General features: G+C 40.4%; 1 protein-coding gene across 4 annotated transcripts in view; it reads left to right on the top strand.

Annotated features, from left to right (window-relative positions):
* Positions 1 to 25,179, top strand: part of PHACTR1 (phosphatase and actin regulator 1) — a 329,151-nt gene that overhangs the window by 29,122 nt on the left and 274,850 nt on the right. Inside the window, exon 1 of one of the 4 annotated variants that reach the window (XM_054698438.1) lies at positions 23,480 to 23,729. The exons of 2 other annotated variants lie outside the window; for them this stretch is intronic. In XM_054698438.1, the coding sequence (XP_054554413.1) occupies positions 23,480 to 23,729 (250 nt within the window). Of the gene's footprint in view, positions 1 to 23,479; positions 23,730 to 25,179 lie in introns of those variants that run through there. One more of the 4 variants, XM_037519210.2, reaches the window with a different exon arrangement.

Here is a 25,179-nt window from a genome sequence, read left to right as displayed (position 1 = left end):
CTGAGGTAAAGTTTAAAGTCATATTTCACCTCAGTGGCAGTCCCAGTATCCCTACCTCATCTTTGCTCATGTGATGTCCCTGAGTACTGGCCCCTCCTGGCTACCCACCACTGCTCACATTCTTCTACCTGGAATTTTCCCAAGTTCCAGTCCCAAAACAATGGTTTCCAGCTTTTGCTTAAATCCATCTTTAGCTCTTTCATCTAATACTTGAATAATGAGTCTCCTACTGCTTGTAATTTATTTAGTCCTTATAAAGATTAACCTAGCTAAAGCTCCTTTACTGGACTGGCTCTCAAGAGACAGTTTGTCTGCATAAAAACACTAGACTTGAAGTCAACTTGCGTCCAAACTACAGTATCTATCACTGTTACAGACTCTGTTTACTCATCTAATACATCAGTTTCTAACCTTCAAGAAAATTTCTTTCTTCCTAGTTATAATTAATGAGATGCTTATTCACATTAGTTACATAATAGGAGAGGTTACACTGTGTGTAAATGACAAGGTGTTAAATTTCCTATTTGATCATTAAAGCTAAGACCTCTAAAGATATGAAGACTAATTTCTTGATTTAACAAGTCAGGGAAGTGGTTTCCCAAGATCTCATAATTAGATAGCAGCAAAGTTGAGAATAATAACCATGGGCCAAAGTTTCCAGCCCATTGAGGATCTTTATCATACATAGCATTCTTTTTCATACATAACATTTCATACATCACAGTCATACATAACAATCTCAATCTCCATAGAGATTTCTATAACATATCCAGACTCAAATAAATACAACTTAATTTAATGCTTGCCAAACACTGAACATACAGAAAGAAAAGCTAACCTCAAAAAGATTATGAGTAAGTAAGGGAAACATGTCTCCAACTAACTAATATAAGGTAGATGAAATATATGCTAAGTAATGGCAAAACCTGCTTAAAATTTCTCTAGTGCAAAGAAGTGGTGACATCTAAAGTAGACCTTAAGGGTATAGAAAGAAGAGGATGGGAAAAGTGTAATTGTAGCCTGGGAATATAGAAAGACTAATATAAAGCAGAGCATGCGATTTTCTTTCTTTCTTTTTTTTTTTTTTAAGATTTATTTATTTATTTTTATTTATTTATTTATTTATACATGCACTGGGTACAGTCAGAAGGGAGGGTGAGAGAATTCACCATAGCGAAAGCGGGGAGCAGAGCAGGCAGAAAGACTGAAGTACACTGCTGAAGGGAGCAGCGGGCGGCAGGAGAGGTCTGCGCGCCATGTGGGACCCTCCTTCGGTGGCCGGGAGAGCAGCCGGGGAGCAGCCGGGGATCGAACCGGCGCTGCAGAGGCCATGGGCAACTTCGCAACCCAGTGCTCAACCACTGCGCCACCGGGGAGGCCCTGGAGCGTGGGATTTTCTAAGGTGATATATAATCAGATTTAGATTTAATTTAATTTAAATTAAAAACATAAATAATGTGGGGCCATATCATTAAGAACTTTGGTCTTTTTTTTTTTTTTTTTTTTTTGGCAAATGGACAGCCACTGCAAATATCTGAGAAGATTGGGGTTGTGAAATAACTTAATATTTTAAGAAATTGATGCCTAAAATAAGTTTAGGATGGGCTAGAAGGGCCAAAGACATGGATAGTGGAAATGGAGAAAAGAAGGCAAGCTCTTAACAAGATTGAATGTAAATCGACAATCCTAACCTGTGGAAATTTCATCATTGTTCACCTGTCACCTATGACCTCTGCTTTCTAAAAAAGAATACCTTTCAATATGATCACTACTTTAGATTATGGCAATTTGTAGATACTAATCATGCTACATCTTTCACTGATAAGAGTATTAGCTAAAAGTAGTTTCTAAATGTTTTTTTGTATCCTTGTTGCAGAGAGAAAGGAGTAATGTTGCCAACACCATCCCCAACTGAGTAGAATGTTTCATAAGGAAAAAGCAAACCTTCTGGTTGCATCTATAATACAGGAGTATCCATCCTCCACAATTGCACCACATGTGCTCAAAGAACCGGAAGTCCGTAGAGATTTTTACAACACATCCATGGAAATTTAAGACAGAATTTGACCAAAAGCAAATAACTAAAATTGTCTTTTTGAGATTTGAAATTTTTGATTTAAAAGTTCTGCAACTAGTTCTATACTAGGCAAAAGTCAAGGTGTCCCCTAAATTAATGTCAGCTAAGCTATAATATTCTACTGGTCTATACAATTGAAATTTCATCCAAGTAAAAGCACCTAAAATTGAATCTTTGGGGGCCTCCCTGGTGGCATAGGGGTTAAAGACAGCACTAGCAAGCTACTGCCAGCCACTGCAGCACAAGTGCAACCCCCAGCCAGCCAGGGAGCTGACCCACATGGCACAGCAGACCTCTCCTATCTCGCTCACTGCTCCACTCAGCAGTGTATTTCAGCCTGTTCTGCTCCCACTCTGTCTCTGGTGAATCCTCTCCCCACCCCCCGCCCCTGCACCTCTGGCATAAACCCCAATTTTTGTATGCATAAATAAATAAATCTTAAAAAAATAAATAAAATCTAATCTTCAATAATAGAGCATGGGGTTTATTAGCACTGTCATCATTCTAAGGTTGATATTTTAAGAAGCACTTTGAAAAATACTCTTTATAATCTAATTGATTTGCACCTGAGCTACTGTTATTTGTCTTAATTTTCTTATGGTGCAGATTTCCTCTACAGGTAAAAATCTAAACCTGAGGTCTTACCTCCAACTGAGAAACTGACTTGGAGAGCTAGATACCTGATTTTCATGGATTCAAAGAAACAGACATAGATTTAAAATTGATTGAGAAGAGATTCAACTGACTCTTCTGTATTCCAGTAAGTGGCTCCATTAATTTTAATTCCAATGAAAAAATCAAGTTAATTTGTATATAAATACAGCTACTGCTGGGCCTCCCCTGGTGGTGCAGCGGTTGAGCACTGGGCTGCGAAGCTGCCCGCAGCCTCTGCAGCGCCTGTTCGATCCCTGGCCACCTGTGAGGGTCCCACATGGCACGACAGACCTCTCCTGCCAGGCCCACTGCTCCCCTCAGCAGTGTATTTTGTTACTCTGCCCATTCTGTTCCCCACTCTGGCTCTGGTGAATTCTCTCACCCTCCCATGCTTCTGACTGTACCCAATGCTTGTATAAATAAATAAATAAATCTTAAAAAAAAAAACAACTTTATTAAAAAAAAAATACAGCTACTGCTTACACTAACTTCATCAGAAGTTTGTGAAATACTTCAAAGTAAATTTGTAGGTTAATAATTGATAGTATTTTTCATAAAAACTAAAACCTAAAAACAACCCAATGTCCATCAAGAATTTAAAGAATAAATAATTTATCCACACAATGATATTCACACAATGATATTCTCCTAGCAATAAAAGTAACACACTATAATTACATAGGTGAATTCCACAAACATAGTATTAAATGAAAGAAACTAGAATGCATTACTTATTTTTCCATAGAAGAACTGGTGTGTAGGCCAGAGGTGTGGGGTAGGGGAGTAGAACAGGCAGATCTACTGAAATACACTGCTGAGGGGAGCAGCAGGAGAGGTTTGGTGAGACAGGAGAGGTTTGCTTCGCATTGTGGGTTAGCTCCCTAGGGGGTATCATCTCAGGTCATCTGGAAATGGTAGCACTGAGACTTAACCCCTAGGCCATCTGGTGAGGTATCTTGATCTTAGTGATGTCTAGATGGGTATTCCTGGGACTTCACAGTGGTGAAGCACACAGTTGTATCTTGTGTAGCTGGAATCTATTCCAGACCTTTCATTTCTAGTTGGATGTGCAATTTCTACCATAAAATATGTGATGTGGGGGCCTCCCTGATGATGCAGGGATTAAAGTCTCATTGCTATGATGCTATCACCAGCCACTGTGGCCTCAGTTTGATCCCTGCCCGGAGAGTTAACCCACATAAGGTACAACAGACCTCTCCTGTCTCACCCACTGCTCCCCTTGGCAGTGTATTTCAGTATATCTGCTCCCCACTCTGTCTCTGGTGAATCCTCTCACTGCTGGTGAATCTGTCTCTGGTGAATCCTCTCCCTGTACCTCAAGTCTACACCCCAGTTCTTTCATGCAAAAATAAATAAATAAAATCTTAAAAAAAAAAAAAACATGATATATTGAAAGCATAGGTAAAATTGACAAGAATCATAGAAGGCTCTGTTCCTATTAGAGTGGAACTTAAAAATGACATGTAAGTATGGTTTCAGCCTTCAACTCACTAGAAGAGGAGCCATAAGTAATATGCCTTCATTATTCACCTAAAAAGTTTACAATGGCAGTTCTGTGCAGGCAGTGTGCTCCAGTTGATTCAGGGCTGGACAAAGCACTTCTCCTCGGCAGTCTTGTTAGGGTAATGATGGGGAGCAATTACCTGTGAGGAAGAGATTTAAGGAGAGCCTCAAGGAGGAGGTGATTTTTTGATATTTGCACAGTTCTTGAGCATGCTCACCAGACAATACTCAGAAAGACAATATAGTTTAGAAGGAACGATGTGGGTATGGGTCAAGACAAGTTAAATTGCTTGATTTGTGGGAAACAAAACTGCCTGGGAGAGGCAGACTTATGACTGATTTTCCTACTTCATATAAGACTGTCAACCTCACCTTTTCCACAATAAGAATACACTGTATTCACAAGCAAAAGAAATACAGATGAATGTGTGATTCTAAGGGGGATGTAGTTTGGAAACTGATGACCATAGTCAATGATCTACTGTGACTAGGTTCAAGAGAATCCAGAATCCTAAAATTTGTATTTTATTCTATAGGAGAATAGGAGACCTTTTTACAGGAGTATAATATTATCAATTGAAACAACTAGAGAACACTTCAGAGCAGTATTATATATTCAGCTCCAAATGTGTAATATGCATAGTTAGAGAAGAAAATTGCATTGTGGCTCAGAATATTAATGATAGACTTCATGGAAAGACTTGGGATTGGAACTCATCTTGGGAAAATTTGTAATATTTAGTTAGAGAAAAAAGCCGAGGAGGGGACATTTTATGCTGAAGCAAAGTGTGAACAAAAGCAAAGTGATGAGGACAAATGTTTCTGTTTGGAAATAATGCAATCTAGGGGTGCATAGATGAAACCATGGCAGATTAAGACAACTTCTAGTTCCAGAAGAGAGGTTTTGGGCTTGATTGTGTAAGCCAGGGGGGATTTTTGAGGAGGAGAGAATGATGAGATAAAAATAGCTCTTGAGCAAATAAAGCTCATTTGGCAGCAGTGTTCAGGGAGATGTGGTGAGAGCAGCACTAATAATCTCCAGGCAGGGTGATGGCAGTGGGAGCAGTAGGAACAAAGAGCAGAGGTAGCATGCTTAAAAAGGAAAGAAGTCAACAGAATGGGTGAAGCTTGGCTTTGAGATTGAATGAAAGGGAATAGTTAATTCTGTAGAACAGAATTCTAAAATCCTGAAGAGAACTGTAAGTTGACATAGAATCCTATTCTTATGACAATGGAAACATCTGTCCCCATCATGAAGGCATGAATGATTTGGCCAAGTCACTTATATTCTCCTGCTGAGGCCCTTCAGTAGCCCAGGGTTGGTAAAATTGTCATGGATGAGGGAAAGAACAACTCTGGCTGATAATGGAGACACACTTACAACTCTAATCTTATACATTCCATGTGGCAGCCAGCTGACATAACCAACATGAGCTAATACTGGAAATTAAATTGCTTGGATTCCATTTGTAGTACATGTTGGTGGGCAAAATGCCTTGAGAATAAAGGCACCATTTCCTTCACCACTTCTTAAAAGATGAAGGAATTGTCATAAACAATTACAAATTAAATAGACTTTATCTGGACTGATTGCTGTAGATAATCTAGAAATCATCTCTTAGTACTATGTGCCACAAAGTCACATCACCAATTACCATGGGCAGATAGCAAAAGGATGTGAAAGTGCTGGCATGCCATGTTAGATATTCATAACAAGGCGTTGAAGCAGAAGGTTCACTTTTCATTCTCAGCTACAAAATTATCAACAATGCTGAAAGGGGCGAGGCACTGTGAATGCAGGTGAAGGACACGTCCATCATAGTCAGGGAGAAACACCACCGAGGTGCAAAATGATCATACTTGCAAAGTATGTGAGCATCTTTTCATTCCCTTATCATATTTCCCCACTGGATAGAGTCTGTTCCATTTTTCAGATAGGAAATCTAAAGATTGTCAAGAGGTGGAGCGATTTAACTGGCATCGTGATGTCAAATGTGCAGGGGGGAAAACTCTGGGTTGATAAAAAGTCAAGTTTGAATTTGGGGACAAGCATGCATCATCATTTAACCAGTCTTTCTTTCTTTTCCTATAAATTGACAATAACTGTAAGAGCTTACCTTTCTTGCAGGGTTTTTGAGAGACTCAAAGAGATAATGGATGTGAAAGCAGGGTTCAAGTGCTAGAAGCCTTCAGTGTGACTAGAATGTAAAACCCCCATACATTTTTGAGCTTTGCAGAGACTGCTAAGAATATTGATCCCTGGAACAATGTGCTCCTGGCTCAACCTGCTGTTGCCACAAAAGTTTGAAAAAGAATCTACTGTTTTTAACGACTCTGTAGGAATATTTAACTTGACATCACAAAGCCTGTCATATAGTGTTGCATCCTATACATGGTAATTAGCAATCTGCATATGGAATACTGCTACAGAAGGTGGACAAGTCACCCATTTGTTGATTTTCCAAACATCCCTGCTATTCCATGTGCCTAAATACTGAAGACACAAACATGAGATAATATTGCTCTCCACAGAGTCTGAAAGTCTACCATGGGGAGGAGAGACATAGCCACACGTTCACAAAGCCAAATGAGAGCCAAGACAATGTGGTGGGAGCACAGAGGGAAGAGTAAGTAACTCTGCCTATGTAAGCAAGAAAGTCTCCTTGTGGAGATGACATCTGAGCTGCAGGTCATACCAATTTCTGGCAGACCAGCTGATGATAGGGAACTGAGAATGTGGGCTGTTTAACGCAATGTGATATTGGGGCTCATGACCTTACATCTCACGATACTTCCTCAATCCCCCACCTTTCTAACCTTCATTTTGGAGCATCTTTCTTGAAGTTTAATAAGGTCTTATCAGGTGCCTCTGACTGGATGGGGGGCAGCGATCTGATGGGAGGCCCTGAATCTGGTCTAAAGCCTATGTGGACCCTGGAACCCTGTTTCTTCTTTTGGGGAAATTCTATTATTTGTGAATTCCATGCCACCCCAATCCAGCCTGTGAGGTCCATCATGCCCCAGGAAGTCCTGGCTCTAATCTATGCATCTATGGGTTGGTTGGGAGCTCTGTGGTCTGTCCCTCCTTCCAGGAGGGTGGCCTATAAAGCAAACAGCTCCCAGTAGCCAGCTGCTCTTCCTGTTGTAAATTAGGTTAGACCAGTCTTGGTGTACTGATTTGGAGTGACTCAGATGATTTCTATAGATAAGGACCAAGCATATTCTAGGGATGGTGTGGCTTGCAAGTCAATAGCAGGTGTCTTCACAGGACTGTATTATGCTGGAAATTCTCGTCTTATAGAGTTGACCAAAAGTCAGTGTTCAGAATACAAAAGCTCATTCCATTGCCCCAGAAATACCTGCCCACAGAATGCTTTCTGAAGAGATCAGCAACACAAAAAGAGCATTCTTTTACCATTTCTCTGATTTCATTAACAGTTCCCTCCTGCGCTTTGGTTTATTCTCTGACAAAGTCCTGACCTCATGTCTTTTTCTTCCTCTAAAAACAACAACAACAACAACAACAAAAAACCATAACAGAAGAACTCAAGCTATCTTATCAGCATTTTGTTGTCCCCATACAGAGCTGACTGGCCTCAGAGGAATAACCTGAGATTTGGATGACAAGGCACATTATCAGAAGTGGCCAGGGCACACAGTGAACACTGAGAAAGAAATACACCCAGTTTAATGAGACCAAACTATCATGTTGGGGAAGGGAGGGGAATCACAAGAACAATAGTTTCTAAATATATTTCATTAAAAGCTTGCTCAGGATCTCAGATAATGAAAATAACAAGTACTCAATGTGACAAACGCAAATTTCACAGCAGAACACGTGGCCTCACTCCACTGTGGCACTGACATAACTGTATTTCTCTCTGTGTGTGTACACGTTTTATAATTATGAAAGGTATTTCCATCCTAATTAGCATCACTAATTTTTTATACCCAAACTCCACTGACAACACATGCATTGTATTTTCTATGTCTCAAAGGTTAACTAACGACTTACAGTAAGCTGAGGAATAGGATGAGGTAATAGAAAACAAGGCTTTTTTCCCCCTCTCCCTCCCCCAACCCATTATCACCACTGCCCCCCATAGATGTTGAAGGACAAATCAGAGTGTAAGCAAATTTAAAATAAAGCATCCCAGTATTTTTAAGAAATTGAAGATCTAGAAAGATGTTAATTAAATTGTCCAAAAGCTTCTCGCATCATTACAGTGCACTGTATAACTAGGTAGCCAGAGGCTATATATAGCATCTGAGTGCTATTCTTGGATCTTAATATAGTTTTAATTATTTAATTGAAACAATGTTTTAAATAGTGAGGATGAATTGAAGACCAGGTCAGAACAATCAGGTGCCGCAGATGTTTCCAAGTGTCTCTCCAACACTCCTTACTCTTTGATATATCTCTTATCTGTGTCTTGGAGATACTCTACATGATCTGCAAGTGACAAGTTGTAGAGAGCTATTTAGTAGATGTCAAATCACCTCATTCATTCATTAAATGTTTACTAAGCTCCTGTTTACCATGTGCCAAGGACAGTGCTAGAACGATACCATGGCAGAGCAGAGCAGAGGGAAGTGACAGCTAATAAACCATGGTTCCTGTCTTAGAGATGCTTATTGACCAGTGAGGGACACAAAGCAATAAAGACACAATTAAAAACACTTTCAGCAGCACTGTGGACTAAGCTCATGTTCCCTTAGGGTGTCCAAACTGGGTAAATATATACCCTACTCCGGATACAGACTGAGTTTACTATTTGCAGAACTTCACAAAATGAACTACTCATATATTATTCAGAACCAAGAAGAACAAGTAGGATTCAAGAAGCAGAGGTGAACAATAGAAAACCAAAATACAGGCGCTTCCCTAGTGGCGCAAGGGATTAAGACGCAACCTATGAAGCTAACCGCAGCCACTGTAGCGCCAGTTCCATCCCTCGCCAGGGAGCTACAGACCTCTCCTGTCTCTCCTGCTGTTCCCCTCAACAGTGTATTTCAATCAATTCACCTGTTCTGTCCCCCACTCTGTCTCTGGTGAATCTTCTCACTCACCACACCTCTGGCCTGTACTCCAGTTCTTGTATGTATAAATAAATAAATCTTTAAAAAAAAAAGAAAAGATAACCAAAATACAGTGATACAAATAAGTTGCAATAATCATAAATAAATGAAACCTCCCTGCTAAAATGTGGAGGAAAAAAGTGATGCATCAGTGATATAATAGGCAAATATTAACCAAAACAAAGCCAACATGCCAGTATTACTATCAAATAAAATAGATTATAAAACCAACAACATTATTAAAGATAAGGGAAAATGGTTACTTAGTGAGACTATATCAAGGAAGATCAAAATCTACTAAAATAGCCCCTAAATAGAAAAAAGATAAATGAGCAAAATTATAAAGAAAAATATAAATGGAGATTTTTAAGCATACTTTTCTCAGCATGGGATAGATTAGTAAGTGTAGTGGAGACATAACAACATGTTTGACATGTTTTATTAATGGACATATTCAACATGACTACACGTTCTTTGAAATTATATGTGGACCATTTAAAAAATGAATTATAAGTTAGATCATTAAAAAGTCAATAAATCCAAATTATTGATATCATACAAGGATTTTCTCTAAAATGTAATAAAGCTAGGTCAATAATAAAGTATTGCTGAAAAAAATTTTGAAGTTAAATAAATACCTAAGAAATGCAAATAAATACCTAAGTAAATCATAGGGACATTATAAAATATTTATAATTAAACAATAATGTCAAACTACTTATAAAATTAATGGGATTTGCAAGTATGGCTTAGAGGAAAATTTGAACACTTAAATGCATATACTAGGAAATGATTAATATTTAAAGTTTATGAAATTTAAAGTTTACACACAGTCAAAAGGAAAAATATAACAGTTAACATAAAGAATGAAGAAAGGAACTACAGAATAAGAGATGAACTTAACAGAAAGGGAAACCAAGAGACAATAGCTAGTTTATGAAAATACTATAATAAAATAGGCACATCTCTAAGATTCATCAAGAACAAAATAAGAGAAGGTACAGATAAGGTATTAAAGGGGCATCATTTGTAAATAATTTGATTTAAAAACATCTTAAGGGACTAGTACAATCAACTTTATGGAAGTAAATTTGAAAACTTGGACAACATGAAGCATTTTCTAGATAAACTATAAATTACCAATATTAACTTTAAAGAAAGCAATAGAAAATTGAAATCTCTATAATCCCTAAAGAAATTGAATCCACAATTTAAAAATCTGCTAATCAAAAATCATTAGTCCCAAAAGGCTTTAGTGGTGACTTTTAATAATCATTCAGAAAGGTTATCCTTAAGTTCAATAATCTGTTCTAGATAATAAATATGTAGCCTCTATCTTAGACAAACTAGTCAAGAAAATAGAAAGAGAAGGAATACAACTCTTGATATAAACACTGGAAAAGGATCATATGAAAGAGAAATTTTACAGACAAATTCAACATATGAACATAAATGCAAAAGTCCTAAATACAGTAATTGAAACCAAAGTCAGCAAGCAATTAAAAAAAAATAGCAAGATCAATTTAAAAGTATCCCCAAAATGTCAGGTTCATTTTACCTAGGAATTTTATTTAGTATTTCACCACATTGATAATAAAAGGGGAAACATTATTATATCAATAGGTACATAAAAAACCTTCAATATAGGGCCCCCCTGGTGGTGCAAGGGGTTAAGCACAGCACTATGAGGCAATCTGCAGCCTCTGCAACATGAGTTCAATCCCCGGCTACCCACATGGCGCAGCTACCCTCCTGTCTCACCCGCTGCTCCCCTCAGCAGTGTATTTCAGTCAATCTGCCTGTTCTGCTCCCTACTCTGTCTCTGGTGAATCCTCTCACCCCCACATCTCTGGCCTGTACCCCAGTTCTTGTATGCATAAATAAATAAATCTTTAAAAAAACATTCAGGGCCTCCTGGTGGCGCAGCAGTTGAGCGCTGGGTTGAGAAGCTTTCTGCAGCCTCTGCAGCACTGGTTCGATCCCTGGCTGCTCCCCGGCCACCGGAGGAGGGTCCCGCATGGTGCGCAGACCTCTCCTGCCGACCGCTGCTCCCCTCAGCAGTGTACCTCAGTCCTTCTGCCTGCTCTGCTCCCCGCTTTGGCTCTGGTGAATTCTCTCACCCTCCCGCGCTTCTGACTGTACCCAGTGCTTGTATAAATAAATAAATAAATCTTTTAAAAAATGAATAAATAAAGTTAGAACAAGGGAAGTATTATTTAAAAAAATAATAAAAAACATTCAATATATCACAATATATTGGTGCATTACAAAAGTAAATTTATCAATCAATAAGGACATAATATAATATTCAACTAACAGTACTCATAACAAAATGTCTCTCTATGTTGAAAAAAATGGGATTTCTAGCTCACACCATATATATAGATATATATATATATAAATCCCAATTTATATATAAATTGTGTACATATATATACACAAATTGCAGGGGATTTATGTCCTAAATATGTAAGGCAGAGTTTTGAAACCCTAAAGGAGAACACAGGTGATGGCTACATAACCTCATCACAGGAAAGAATTTCTTTCAAAGTCCACAAACAGAATGAAACAAAAACAACTGCTACAAATGGGCAAAAATATTAGCAAGCAATTTGTAGAAGGAGAAATCTAAATATTTAACAGATAATCAGGATATGGGTATTAAATCACACCCAGCGTATTGAAAAACAAATTAAAATATTGGTAATACCAAGTGGTGATGAGATGGAAAGGGAAATTTTCACATACTGTTGATGAGATGGTAATTGTCACAGTTGCTTTGAGAATGTTCTGTTAATATCAAGTTAAGCTAAAGATGTGCATACTCTATGACACAGTTATGCCAATTCTACTTATTCCTTCAGGAACTCATTGAACGGGAAAACAAAAGAGAATTTATTGTTTGCAATGGCCAAACACTTAGACACCAACTCAGTAACCCTTCATGAGGGGGTGTATAAAATAAATTGTGTTAAAATCCTGCATTAGAATATTAACACAGCAGGAAATATGAATGGACTAGGTTTGTATGAATCAATATGTAATGATCTGAAAATATAATGTTAAATTCAAAGTCGAAAGTTACAAAATGATTCATAAAATGCAATACCACTTACATACATTTGAAACTCTAAAGCAATGTCTACTATGTTTGGTCAGTCATTCAATTATTTTTTTACCATGCACTACAAAGCATTACGTACATTTCTGCCCACTTTTGTGGTTAATTGCAAATATTTATTCATAGGAAATTAGCTCAGTATTATTCTGATACTACGTGTGGAAATATCTCTCTCTCTCAATTATTACATTTTAACAAAGCCTGAGGGAAAATTTAGGCAGAAAGCAGTTTTATAATTACTGTGTGTCTTTTGTACTACTAACCACAGTAACACAAATGACAAAGGCTGTCTCTGTTTGGAAGTATACTTAAAGATGGAAGCAATGGCTGCTGGTTGATTATGTATAACTGTCAAAAACCAAGGTTAGTTTTGCCAAAGCTTGCCATGGGAATTCATTCTAAATGAATTCAATGACGGGTAATTGTTCCCAAACTGTGTAGAAAATGTTCTAAACAACACACTGTTGACTTAACATTCACCATTTAAGAAAGATTAACAGATCCTAGTACATCAGCAGGTTAGTATACCCTGTGTGGGTTTATGAACATATTAGCAGGAAAGCTTTATGAGTGATGATTGTAATTTACATGTATACTTGCCTTTGAGCCCATCCGAAAACTTTTGATCAAGTTCAGGCTATCAAGCAATATCTGCAACTTTCTCTTGCAAGCAAACCAGGAGTGTTTTGTTTTAAATGTGAAATTAGGATTTAGAAGAGTGAAAGTTTCTTTGCCTTTATGGAATTGACAGATTGGGAGACAATAGCCTTGAAGGACATATTTGTTTTCTTGAAATCAGTGGATCTGAGCACTGCAAATTTTGGAAAAGAGAGGGAAAATGAACCTTGGGGGAAGGGTGGAGGAGAGGCTGGATAAAGGGACATACAGTAGCTAATATTTTTGCAAGATTTCCACCAAATAGTTTGCTTTTAATCATTCTGTTCATTAGATTTGATAAAATATAAAGCTATGTTGATTTAATGTTCATAGACTCTCAATACTTCTTTTATATTTTATCAAAACTCACACTTTTCTAAATATAGATCATTTTTCCCCAAGATTCATTAATTGTTTTTTTACCTGCTGAGTTTCAAGGAAAAAAACATGTTTTAAAAAATAAATTATTTAAATGACTTGGGAATGGAAGAATGTTCATTTTGGTACTTTTTTAAAATCTATAGAATAGAAAGTTACATTTACTTCCACTGTAAATGGGTAAATCCTAACAATAGTAACAGATTTGCCTTTCCTAGTTAGAATATCCCCTGGGAATTTTTTCCTAGTTGGCTTGCACAGATATTTTTGCCCTCACAAAGCCTCTTCCCTATGTGCAGTGCCTGGCGGCAGCAGGATATAGTAAAGAGAGATTGTGTCTCCACATGCCTGTGTAATTTCAGGGCTGGGCTCTGCCTTCTGGACATGTTTCCACGTTGTGAGCTTCCTGCATCTCCCTGGCTTCTTCTCCTGCAGGTGGTGGTCAGCGTCCTTGAACACTGGACGTGTGAAGATTACATGATAATTTTTTAAGTAAAAATATAAAATATATTTAAGATACAACTGTATATAACATTTAATTTAAAATATATAATACCTAATATATATTGTTATACCAGTATATTATATACATGGGCATATCTAAGTTAAAATACTTAGTATATCCATTAGCAAAGAGCCCATCAAAGTTTCTCAAACCCAGTGGAAGTTCACCGAGTGACAGGTCCTTTCCCGTACCTCCCCTCCTCCACCTCACCAGACGATGGAAATGTCTTCTTCCAAAACGCATCATTGTTACCATGAATAGGTTTTAGAGTAGATGCTTATGTGTGTGTGGGGGGGGTGTATGTATGTATATATATATATATATATATGCATATCTATTCAATACATGTATGTATTGCTTTCCTAAAGTAGCACGCTCTACTGTGATCTCTCTTTAGACTCCTCTTAGCTTTCTAACTTACCCTCCCATTCCTGTGAATATCATTCCTTTCACATGCAGATAGCCATAACTATTGTGATGATAATTTGTGTGGGTATAATAGATATTGCAGGGGGAAGGCTGATTAATATGTAATGTATAAAAATAAATATAAATCCTCCTCCGCACAGTTTCTCTACTATAAAGGACTTTGTTGGCCGCTCACCAGATCACAGGCTCCTAAAGTGTTGGGAAGAGAAGAACAACCTGGCTTGTTAGAAGCAGAGAGATTCCTTTGATCATTCACTTCACAGTCTTAGAGCATTCTGTAATGTTTTCCTCAGTGAATTAGGCCATCTTATTTTCCATGGATGAAATAATTTGCAATGGCACACACTTATATGCACCTTATATACTCACTAAAAACCTCCCCATCACTGGCTACTCACTATCACACACACATTTATGTTTCATTATAACTAAAGCTTTCACACTTGGAGAAAGGTCCAATTGCATTTCTTTGCAATGTTGCATTATCCTATTACCTTGTTCCTGCACCTGCTTTGTACAAACACAATTGTGATTCCGTCCTAATGGCCAATTATCATTAACTGATCATGAGCTTTTGTTAAACAGCCCTGAGCAGCTCACCACACAGTAGACAGCAATCCTAGTGCTAAAAGAACATCAATGATTATCAACCGCAGTCTGTTTTCAAGATTGAAAGGGCAGAAATCTGCCAATACAGATGATAGGTAAGAAGGTCCAAGTCCTGTTTGTTCTGGTTCGCTTTCCCACCAGCCACTCCGCTCTGCTCTGCCAGCTTCTGTGTCCTAAGCCTGAAGTTTGATAACCTTTCCTGGTTGTGTTTCTGGCTTGCCATATGCTTCTATCCTAAAATAGTGCTGAGGGCCCTCTGAAGAAAACTGCTTTGCAGCTCTCTGCACGTCAGTAGGATGATTGGAAAAGAAAAGGTGTGCTTTTCTGTTAAACATATTTTGGCTCAGATTTCTAATTGGCAAACTGCTAATTGTGTAACCTGGGAAATTTGTTTAATCTTACTGAGTTTCTGTTTCCTGAGACATAAAATGGAGATAATAGATCCATCATATGTGTTAACATGATGATTAAATAAGGTGATATGTAAAATGCACAAGTACATACACACATTTGTCATCTTTATATCAGTTTTGATAGGCTAGATTGACTTTCAGTAAAAGCAATTTTAAAATTTCTGTAGGTTAAAACAACACAAGTTCATTTCTCATGCTACGTGGTGCTTGTGGACCAGAGGTAGGCTAGGTTCACTATAGGACCCAGAAGAGAGCAGCAAATACTCTCTGGAATGTCACTTTATCACTGATAGGTCAGAAACAGTCACCTGGCTCCATCTGCCCTGAAGGGGACCCAAGTGTACAAATTACAAATACCATGTACTTGAAGATAGTGAATCAGAAATATTTACAGAACACTACCAATGCCTACTTTTTTTAATTTTTAATTTAATTTAATTTAATTTAATATATTTTTCATCATTTTTCATTTTCGCACAATGTATACATTTTCATCTTGGTCATATTCTCCATTCAATTCCACCCCCTTATTTTGACCTTAATCCCTCCTCTCCCATAGTGTGTCTCTGGTTTATAGTTGCTTGTTGATTTTGATTTTTACTTCATTGCAATTAGTGTTTTTCCTGACCCCTTATTTAGGTTTTCTAAATTCCTGCTATGATGAGACCATCCGGTATTTTTCTTTATCTTTCTGGCTTATTTTGCTGAGCATGATCCCTTCCAGCTCCATCCATGTTGCTGCAAATGGCATGAGTTTATCTATTTTGATTGCTGAGTAATATTCCATTGTGTATATGTACCACATCCAGTCATCTATTTTTGGGCATTTGGGTTGGTTCCATTACTTAGCTATTGTAAGTAGTGCTGCTATAAATATAGGGGTGCAGGTGCCCTTTTGAATTAATGATTCTGTGTCCTTTGGGTAAATACCTAGGAGTGGAATTGCTGGATCATATGGGAGCTCCATCTTTAGCAGGTTGAGGAATCTTCACACAGCTCTCCATAGTGGTTGGACCAGTTTGCACTCCCACCAGCAGTGCAGAAGAGTTCCTTTTTCTCCAAATCCTCACCAACATTTGTTGTAGCTAGTTTTTTTAATATGTGCCATTCTCACTGGTATGAGATGGTATCTCATTGCAGTTTTGATTTGCATTTCTCTGATTGGAAAAGTTCCTTTTTTAGCTCTTCTGCCCATTTTTTGACTGGATTATTTACTTTGTTTTGAAAAATGAAATCACATCATAGCTCTCTGAACATTAATTTTCTCATTGACACATTGTGAAAATCCTACTAAACCAATGTGTTTAGGTATAACTCCTTATTTTTAGTGCCATCATACTGTAAATATACCAGTTTATTAGCTATTACTTTATTGATAGACTTTGTTTCATTCATTACAATAGAAACACACCTAATATTGTCTCTATGTTCTGCTGCTTTTATTTGTATAAGATAAATAAGCAGAAGAGTCTAAATCTGCCAAAATTTATAAAAATAAAACATAATGCTATGTTGTAAGAGATTTATAATGGAGCAAAATGTTAAGATATCAAATACTTCAGAATGACACACTAACATTTTTTATTAGTAAATTTTAGTTCACATTTGCTAATTTTCAAATCTACCTAATCTATCCTCTATATTCTGTGGAAGTGACTACAAAAACTTTATCTTAAAAGGTTAAACTGGGAGCCTTCTTTCAATATTAGCAATACAGACTTTAAAGATGCTTGTCCTAACAGACCATTCAGAAAATTTTCTACCATCATAGTCTTTTTTCTAGCACAGTCACAAAAATTCTATTCACTCTAACAGCCTAGCCTGTTATGAGGAGGATCCCCTTATTTGTACTTAAAAACCAGACCACTTTAGTTCTCTCTTCCTATAGCAGTACAGAAAGAAACATTCCCAAATAACACTGCACTCAATAAACTACAGGAGTTTACTCATGAGAGTTTTTCCTCTACCAGTTCTTTCCACCTGTTTTGTCTAAATGCTTCCAATCTTCCCTTCTCATCAGGTTGCTATCTGCTAAATGTTTGCAGAACAATTTGCACAGAACAATCCCTTAGTAAGCATAATTATCACTACCCTGCAAGTAAAATTGCTTTCTATTCAAAGTTTCAGGGTAAAAGCAATCTCTTAGCTAAAACCAAAAAATACCCACAAAAACACAAAAATTTCACTCACATTATTTAGATGTCTCAGCTCAAGTTCTAAATCAGATACATGAGATTGTTTCTTCCAACATGATGTCTGCTGACTTCTCCCTAGTCCTTATACACAAACCCTGCCAGGTTGGATTAAGAAATAACACGGGGAAAGTTAAGGTCAAAAGAACTTTTGCTATAGGCTCCGAAACACAGCTTGAAGAAAAATATTGTGGAGAAAGCCCTTCTTTTAGGAGAATGAAACCTTGCCAATTCTACAGCTGCTTTCTAACCTTTATCTGCACTGTGACATTCAAAATATTTAATAACTTAACTTGCCAGAGTCAGAAAGGGTACCCAACCTAGTAGAACAGATGCCAGTCACATAAGCAGCCCATGCAGCTGCACAACTGTGAGTCCCACTAACACATCACTGAATTGCCTAGAGGATTTTCACTGGCCTCCCACACCGAGTTCCGATCATGTCTCCTTGTTCAGAATGTAGATGCACTATACCAAATATAAAATAGGAAGGGAAGCTGTATTCATCCCTTTTTAAGGACAATCTACTTGCATTCCATTCCATACCTCCACTGCAACTCCTGTAAAAGCAAAACAAAACATGCACACACACACACACACAGCAGTAATATAGCAAATACTGTGTTTGTGAGCCATTCTGAAGTATTTTTATTTTATTTTTTATTTTTTTATTCTGAAGTATTTTTAAACCCTGTTCTTAAATGTGTACTTTGAACCCATTTTTAACATATTACACATTTGGGTTAAAATGAGAAATAAAACACATGCTATTCTTATGTTAGAAATATAACAGTACCTTCTTAATATTTAAGGGCTGTTTACACTCATTTTCTAAAGATACTGTGACAAATTACCACAAAGTTGGTGCTTAAAACAACAGATATTTATCCTCTCACAGTTCTAGAGGTAGAAGACAAAATGTAAGGGGTCAGCAGGGCTGCATTCCCTCCTGAGGCTCTGGGGAGTTTCTTCTGCCTGCCACCAGCTGCTGGGGACCGTGGACATCCCTAATCCCTGCATCGCTCCAGAGTCTGCCTCCATCTTCACATCACCCCCTCCTGTCATTTGCATCTTCAACTTTCTTTCTTGGGGGGGCCTCTTCTGTGTGTCTTTTACAAGGGTGTTCTCTTTAGATTTTGGGCCCATCCAGGTAATTCAGAAAATCAAGGATGATCTCTTGCAAGATCCTTGATGTAATTACACTTGCAGAGAAAAGCCTCATTCACATGTTCCAATGATTTGACATGGACATACCTATCTTTTGAGGACCACCATTCAACACACCGCAGCGGGGATTGGAGAATGAAAGGCGACAGAAACAGGAGGGTGAAATAATAGATAGCTTCAGTTTAAAGAAAAAATATTGAGGAAGAAAAAAGGTTTTAAAATATTTTCTTTTATCAAATATGTGTAGTGATATTTATCTAAGCACATCTCTTCATTATTTTGCTTGCATTGCCTTTTTTTATTTTCTGTTTCTGCTCTTTTTCTTAAGAGTTAAAGCACTCCATGAGCACTTCTATAATTATCCTAAACTTAGATTTTTTTCTTTTAAGGCTAATAACTTGGTCATTAAAAATAGGGTGGGGCCAGCATCAGAGAGGACACCCAATTAGCAGAAAGGATACCTGACTAACAAAACAGAGAACAAATCTCAGTCCAGGTTGATCATGTGTGGTTTCATAAATCAGACTTGGGGATTTGCAAGGTCTGCAATTGTCATTGCATCCTCGTAATGTTGGTGTCTTCTGGAAAGCCCGCTTTTCATCACTGTCCTCCTGGGTGTCATGTCCTACCAAACTAATGACCATTCTCTATGCCCTCCCACCAGGAGCTCCTTCTAGAGTTTGCATTCTTTTCCCCCTCCCCCCAACTGCTTCAGGTCAACTTTTCCAGGGACCTTCTTCATCAGCTCCATCTCTTCCACATTAATCACAGCAGAACTTCCTTTACACACAGCTCCCATTCAGATATTAAATGTATATTTCTCTATTGTTGCTCCTAGTTATACATTTGCAGAGATCTTTTCAGCTGGATGTGTTCTGTTATTCTTGTATGTCCTTTCATTGAGTGAATTCCCTATCCCATTAAATTTATGTTTTACTGAGATTGATAACACTCTATAAGTTTGGTGACTGGCGAGGAGTCAAAGATGGTCATTAGCCTGGTGGCACGAGAATTGTCTCCAATGGCATAGTGATCACAAGCAAAAACAACAAGTGGAGTACAGCCCCTATTGGATGTTAAGTTCTGTGAGATCAAAGATCCTACACGATGTTCTCTTTGGAACCAAAATATTTGCCTCACTACTGGATAATACTATTGTGGGGCTGATTCTTAGGGGTGACTCTGGAACTTGAGATGTTCATTTCTCCCCAATTCCCACGTGACCAGATCTTTGGGTAGCAAAGTCCTAGAGCCCCAGGGCCTCCCTGGTGGCCTAACGGTTAAGTCTCAGCACTATCACAGCTATGGCCTGAGTTTTATCCCCACACCAGGGAGCTACCCATATGGCACAGCAGACCTTTCCTGTCTCACCTGCTGCTCTCCTCATCAGTGTATTTCAGTCAGTCTGCCTGTTCTACTCCCCACTCTGTCTCTGATAAACCCTCTCACCCCTCTACCCCTCCAGCCTACACCCAGTTCTTCTACTAAAAAAGTAAATAAATATTTTTTAAAAAAAAGTCATAGGGCCCCAAACAAGTTTCAAGGAGGGGATCTACAAGTGAAGTGTATCCTGATGAGGAGTCTTGCTGGGCAGCTAAGTGACAGGAAGGGTATTCTTTCTCACTTAGATCACCTGGGTACCCCCCCACCCCCACCCCAGGCTACCACTGTTATAAGTGACAGAATGCTCTTGACTGTACTTCCCTTCAAATATTTCCCTTATTCATTTTAAAAGTGAAAAAAAAAATCCCACAGTTTTTTCAAGAGTACTGTAGGATGCCATTATCAGTGTGGGGAGATGATGATTAGCAGCAGCAACAGAGCTTAGTCACATTCACAAGGATCATTATCAAACACAGGTTTGTCTTATCGGATGAGACAAATGCAGTCTTTGTATAAGACATCTCTTGCCATCAACAGCTTTCGGGATACTCTAGTAATGGGTGTAAAAAGAGGGCTTCACTGAGAAGCTTTCACAAGAAGGTTTCCAGTGTACAGATCAGGACAGAAAAAAGGCCAGAGGTGTGTGCACATCAACTGTGCTCCCTGCTGAGGGCCAAGGGAAGGTGTTGCCAAAGCTGCCAGACACAGCCACTATCTTTTTCCAAAGTGCTGCCAGCACAAAGGTGTATTTCATCCTGTTCCTTCTCCACCCACCTTCTGTTGTAACAATGGGAGATAATACTACCGAATTCAGCCAGAGACGGTAAAATTCATACATCTTTTAAGAGTAACATGGTCTAATAGTATTTTCAGCAATGATGGAAATGTTCTGCCATTTGCCCTGGCTAATACAGTGCCTGGTGCAGGTGACTACTGGGCATTGGAATTATGGCTAATGCAACTGAGAAATGGAAATGTATTTTTATTTAATTTTAATTAATTTAAAGATAAGTAGCCCTATGTGACTAGTGAATTCTACATTGAACAGCAGTGAGAAGCTGCAAATTCAGGGAGTACAGCTTCGGAAAATGCCTTACACACAAGAGGAGAGCTCTCTGAGGCACACCTTAGGTCTTCTGCACACCTACCTGGAAGGAAGAGGCTTCCTGCAGCTGCAGGCATCTCTTTTCATTTTGGAGTCTAAGCTGAGATCTCACCAGTAGTTCACTATTCTACAGTGCAATTTGGTCAGTTAAGTTAGAGCCACTCTGGCCTTTAAGTCTGGTTTAGCATTTGCTGAGTAAGAGATTACTGTGGGCTCTGTTATTTTAATGAGGCTGCATGGATTTATACAGGTCTTCTATTCTGACCTGTGGGCAGAGAGTAAGCTGGAAAAGGCATGCAATTTAAAAACTCACTTGAGAAAAGAAGTATTTTTTCTTTACAGTAGGGAATTAAGGGGGGAGGGGAGGAGACCTAAGGATTAGGAAAAAAAAAATGTTTTCCCACTGTCTGTACAATGCAGTAATTCCCCTATATACTCAACCAGTGGAATGAACAGGTCCTTTGCCATCTCCAAGATAAGGCTCATAATTTGCCAGGAACACAGTGACATGAATGTGAGCAGATGTGATGAGATTTGCTAGGGTTGGCTTGGCTGGTGATGCAGGCAAGGATGCAGGGACACGATGGGCACTGGGAGAGACTTGGATGTCAGCTAATGAAAGAAAGCCCACCTCCAATACTGGAAGTCCACCTCAGTCCCTGACCTCTCTTCTAGACCAAGCTATGGCAGCTGGATACTGACATGGCCAAATAACTACAGAATGTAAATGAAACTGTGCTGATTGGGGCAGAACATTTTGCAGATGAGAAGTGTAAATGGTGGTGTGGTAGAACCAGAGTGGGCACATTATAACAGCAATTTAACATCCCCAGTGGATTACAGAACCTTTCACACATGAGGGGAGCTATACATGTATTATAGATTTGACCCTGTCAGAAAAGAGACTTGCCTTTTGTGGAATTGGGGGTATTATGAGACTGTCTTTGGTGAAGTTCCTGGTAACGAAAATGTACCCTTTAAGGACAGATTTCAGTAGGCTGGAAGGAGGACTGTGGCTCCCAGGGAAAGTGGTGTGCTGGGAAGACTAAGGCCTGGAGTAGGACACACCTGGCTGTGGACAAAGGCTTCTCTACTCTTGCTTGCTGAATGATAGCCTGGGGAACTTGTTAAAGCTACAGCCAGGGGCCTTATACTAGCCAGCCAAAGCAGAATCTCAGGTCTTGGGGGCCTCAAAGTCTCTATTTTTTAAATAGAGTGAAATGGGTTTTTCTAAGCCTTAGCTCTTTAAAAGGTGATGTAGGATGAGTAGCAGTTAGGATTATTGTGCAGATTTAAAAAAAAAAAGAAGCAGAGCAAATAAATACTTGATAATTTGGTGCCGTAATTATTACTGAGCCATAGATTTGACTTATAAGACTTTGTTCTTTGGAAATCTCCATAGGTGTCACTTGCCTTGCGAAGCCTGATTCAGTGTTGAAGACACCTAGGGAAACTTCAGCCAAATTGGCTGGAATCCCAAAGTTGCAAATTGTTGTTTCTGAGTGTTGATAACAGCCGCCTGTCTGTTCCCCTTGACTCTAAGTTTTAATGACACCGGTGTTAGGTCCCCTTCAGGTTGGGGAATCTCTATGGAGGGTGATAACATCAATTATGTTGTAACAGGTTGTCAGCTCCAGTGAAAGTCAAGGACTGTGGGTTGGACCAGAGAATGGTAATTTGTTCCGGCCCAAGAGATGCGCTGGCACCCCGAGGGTTCCCAGCGCAGCTGCCTTCTGTGTGGTATGTCTTGCTTTCATTTGGTAGCACAAGGCTTGAAGAAAGGGGGGAGGGGTGGCTGGCACTCCGCTCTGGAACTGGAGAGAGCGCGAAGGTAGCTGCAAAACCGGCAGACTCAAATTGCCGGTGCGGAGATTTACCGAGGGGTGGGGCTGCCGGAGGATGTGCACGTGAGGCCGCCGGAGAGGTAGGAGAGGAGCATCTCAGGTAGGGCGCGGAGCGCCTTCCGGAAACCCTCCTCCGGCCGCGGGATTTGGATTGGCTCGGGCCGCGAGGTCGGCGAGGTCAAGACCCTTCCGGCGCCTTCCCCTGACCCGCCCCGCCGCGGTCGCGTTGCTGTGGAGACGCGGGTGCGGGGCGGGGCGGGGGCATGCGGGCCGGGCGGCGGGGCGCGAGCGGCCGCGCGTGGGGGCCGGAGCAGCGCCCGGCCCGGGGCGCCCGGGGTCCGGATGGCGGAGCCCACGCGCGCCGCGGAGCCGGGGAGGTTTGCGCTCCGCTCGCCGCGCTGCAGGGAGGGCGCGGTGCCAGGCGCGAGCGCCCAGAGACCCAAAAAGAAAGCTTTTTATTTACTGAGGATGAAGCCCCTGAAGGATCCCGCCCCCAGCAACAACAACGTGTCCTTTGTGATCCATTGTCAACTGGGCAAGGAGATCAAACACATTTGCAGCAACTGCAGTCGGGGTGAGGACGCCCGGGACGGTGAGTGCCGGGGCCCGTCGGGGAGCGCGGGAGGCGGGGGGTCGCTCTGCCGGTCTCCAGTTCGGGGGCTCAGCCCGCATCGCTGCCTCGAGAGCAGCGGGGGCCTCCGCCCTCTCCCCAGGCGCGGCGCCCGCCCGCCCGCCACTTTGCAGAGCGCGGTCTAGAGTCAGACCCGAGCCGCGTCCGTGCACTCACCAGCGATGTGTTTGCTACCAAAGGAGGGATTTGAAACAGTGAAAGGAGCAACTCTGGGATTTTCTCTTGGTCAGGGAGGGCTTTAGGGGATTTGTCAGAGGCAACATTAGCTCCAAAAAGGTTATTACACCTGATTCTTAGGTCTCCGGGCTTCGCTGTTCTTCCATCCTCGCAGTGCAATAGGGTGATCGGCTTTGCTGGGCTGCGTTACAGATGCGGGCTTCGGGTGGGTTCACTTTGGCCTCTGCCACAGGGCTCTGGAGACTTGTGGAGTTGTTCAGTGGTGTATGTTTAGAGTACAACATGGCCGTGGTTTTTGGAGTGCCGCTGTTGGCCCCTCTGGAATGATGCCTAATGCCCAGAATATGGGGGGTGGGGGAAGGGGCGTGCAGCGGGTTCTTCCAGGTGAGCCTGTGCGTCTGCGAGCCAGAGCTCCTCCCCCGCAAATCCGATCCGAAGTGGGGCAGTGAAGTGGTGCTGGCTGCCAGCGACTCTGGGCAGAAGGAGCCAAGATCCAGAGACAGCTCGGCGCGGACCCGGCAGAAGCCTCTGCAGATGTGGACGCGCCTGTGTGGCAGTGCATTTCGCAGGAGCCTCCAGGCTGTTCGGAATCAGCTCTCAGAGCAGACTCAGGAGGGCTACTGAAGGTCGCAGAAAAGTTTTAGACAGCAGATTTTGCAGGGCGAGAATTAACTACTCGACAGCCTGAAGCTCATTACCTCGCTGGACGTTGTCACCTGCTTGGGCAGGCAGATTTTCCTATCAGCCAGGCGGATTTCGCTGGTTCCCTTTGGAAGAACAAATATTACTTAGGATCCCTTAGTTCACAGTTGGCCTCTGAATTGCACAGTAATGAAGTGACTGTGGCTTGGCTGATGCCTTTTCAAAACTGCTAGCGTAATTATACTTTTCTTTGATTAAACTGCTAGGGAGCCTGAGCAGGAGGGCGATAGGCATCCGAGAGGAAATCTGGGGCCTTGCTGGAGGAAGGCAGGCAAACCAGACACAGGAAGGCTGCCCTGTGAGGCTGAGGGGGGGGGGGGGGGGGGGGGTGGTAGGATAATACTTTATGAGAAGCACACACTTACTCGTGTATGTTTGATTCTTGCAGTTCCTATAAGCTGTTGACACCTATGGACTATAAATGAATTAATGGGATGATGCAGAGCCAGACTTTTACCATATAGTGAAACTGAGCCTGAGATGCAGGCTAAAATATTTGTTACATGACTCCCTCTGTGGACTGACTTTCTTC

Source organism: Talpa occidentalis, unplaced genomic scaffold, assembly GCF_014898055.3.
Source record: "Talpa occidentalis isolate TD23 unplaced genomic scaffold, MPIMG_talOcc4v2.1 talOcc4.2, whole genome shotgun sequence".
Lineage (NCBI taxonomy): Eukaryota > Metazoa > Chordata > Mammalia > Eulipotyphla > Talpidae > Talpa > Talpa occidentalis.
Note: the sequence above shows the minus strand (reverse complement) of the source record. Positions and strands in the feature narration are given on the sequence as shown.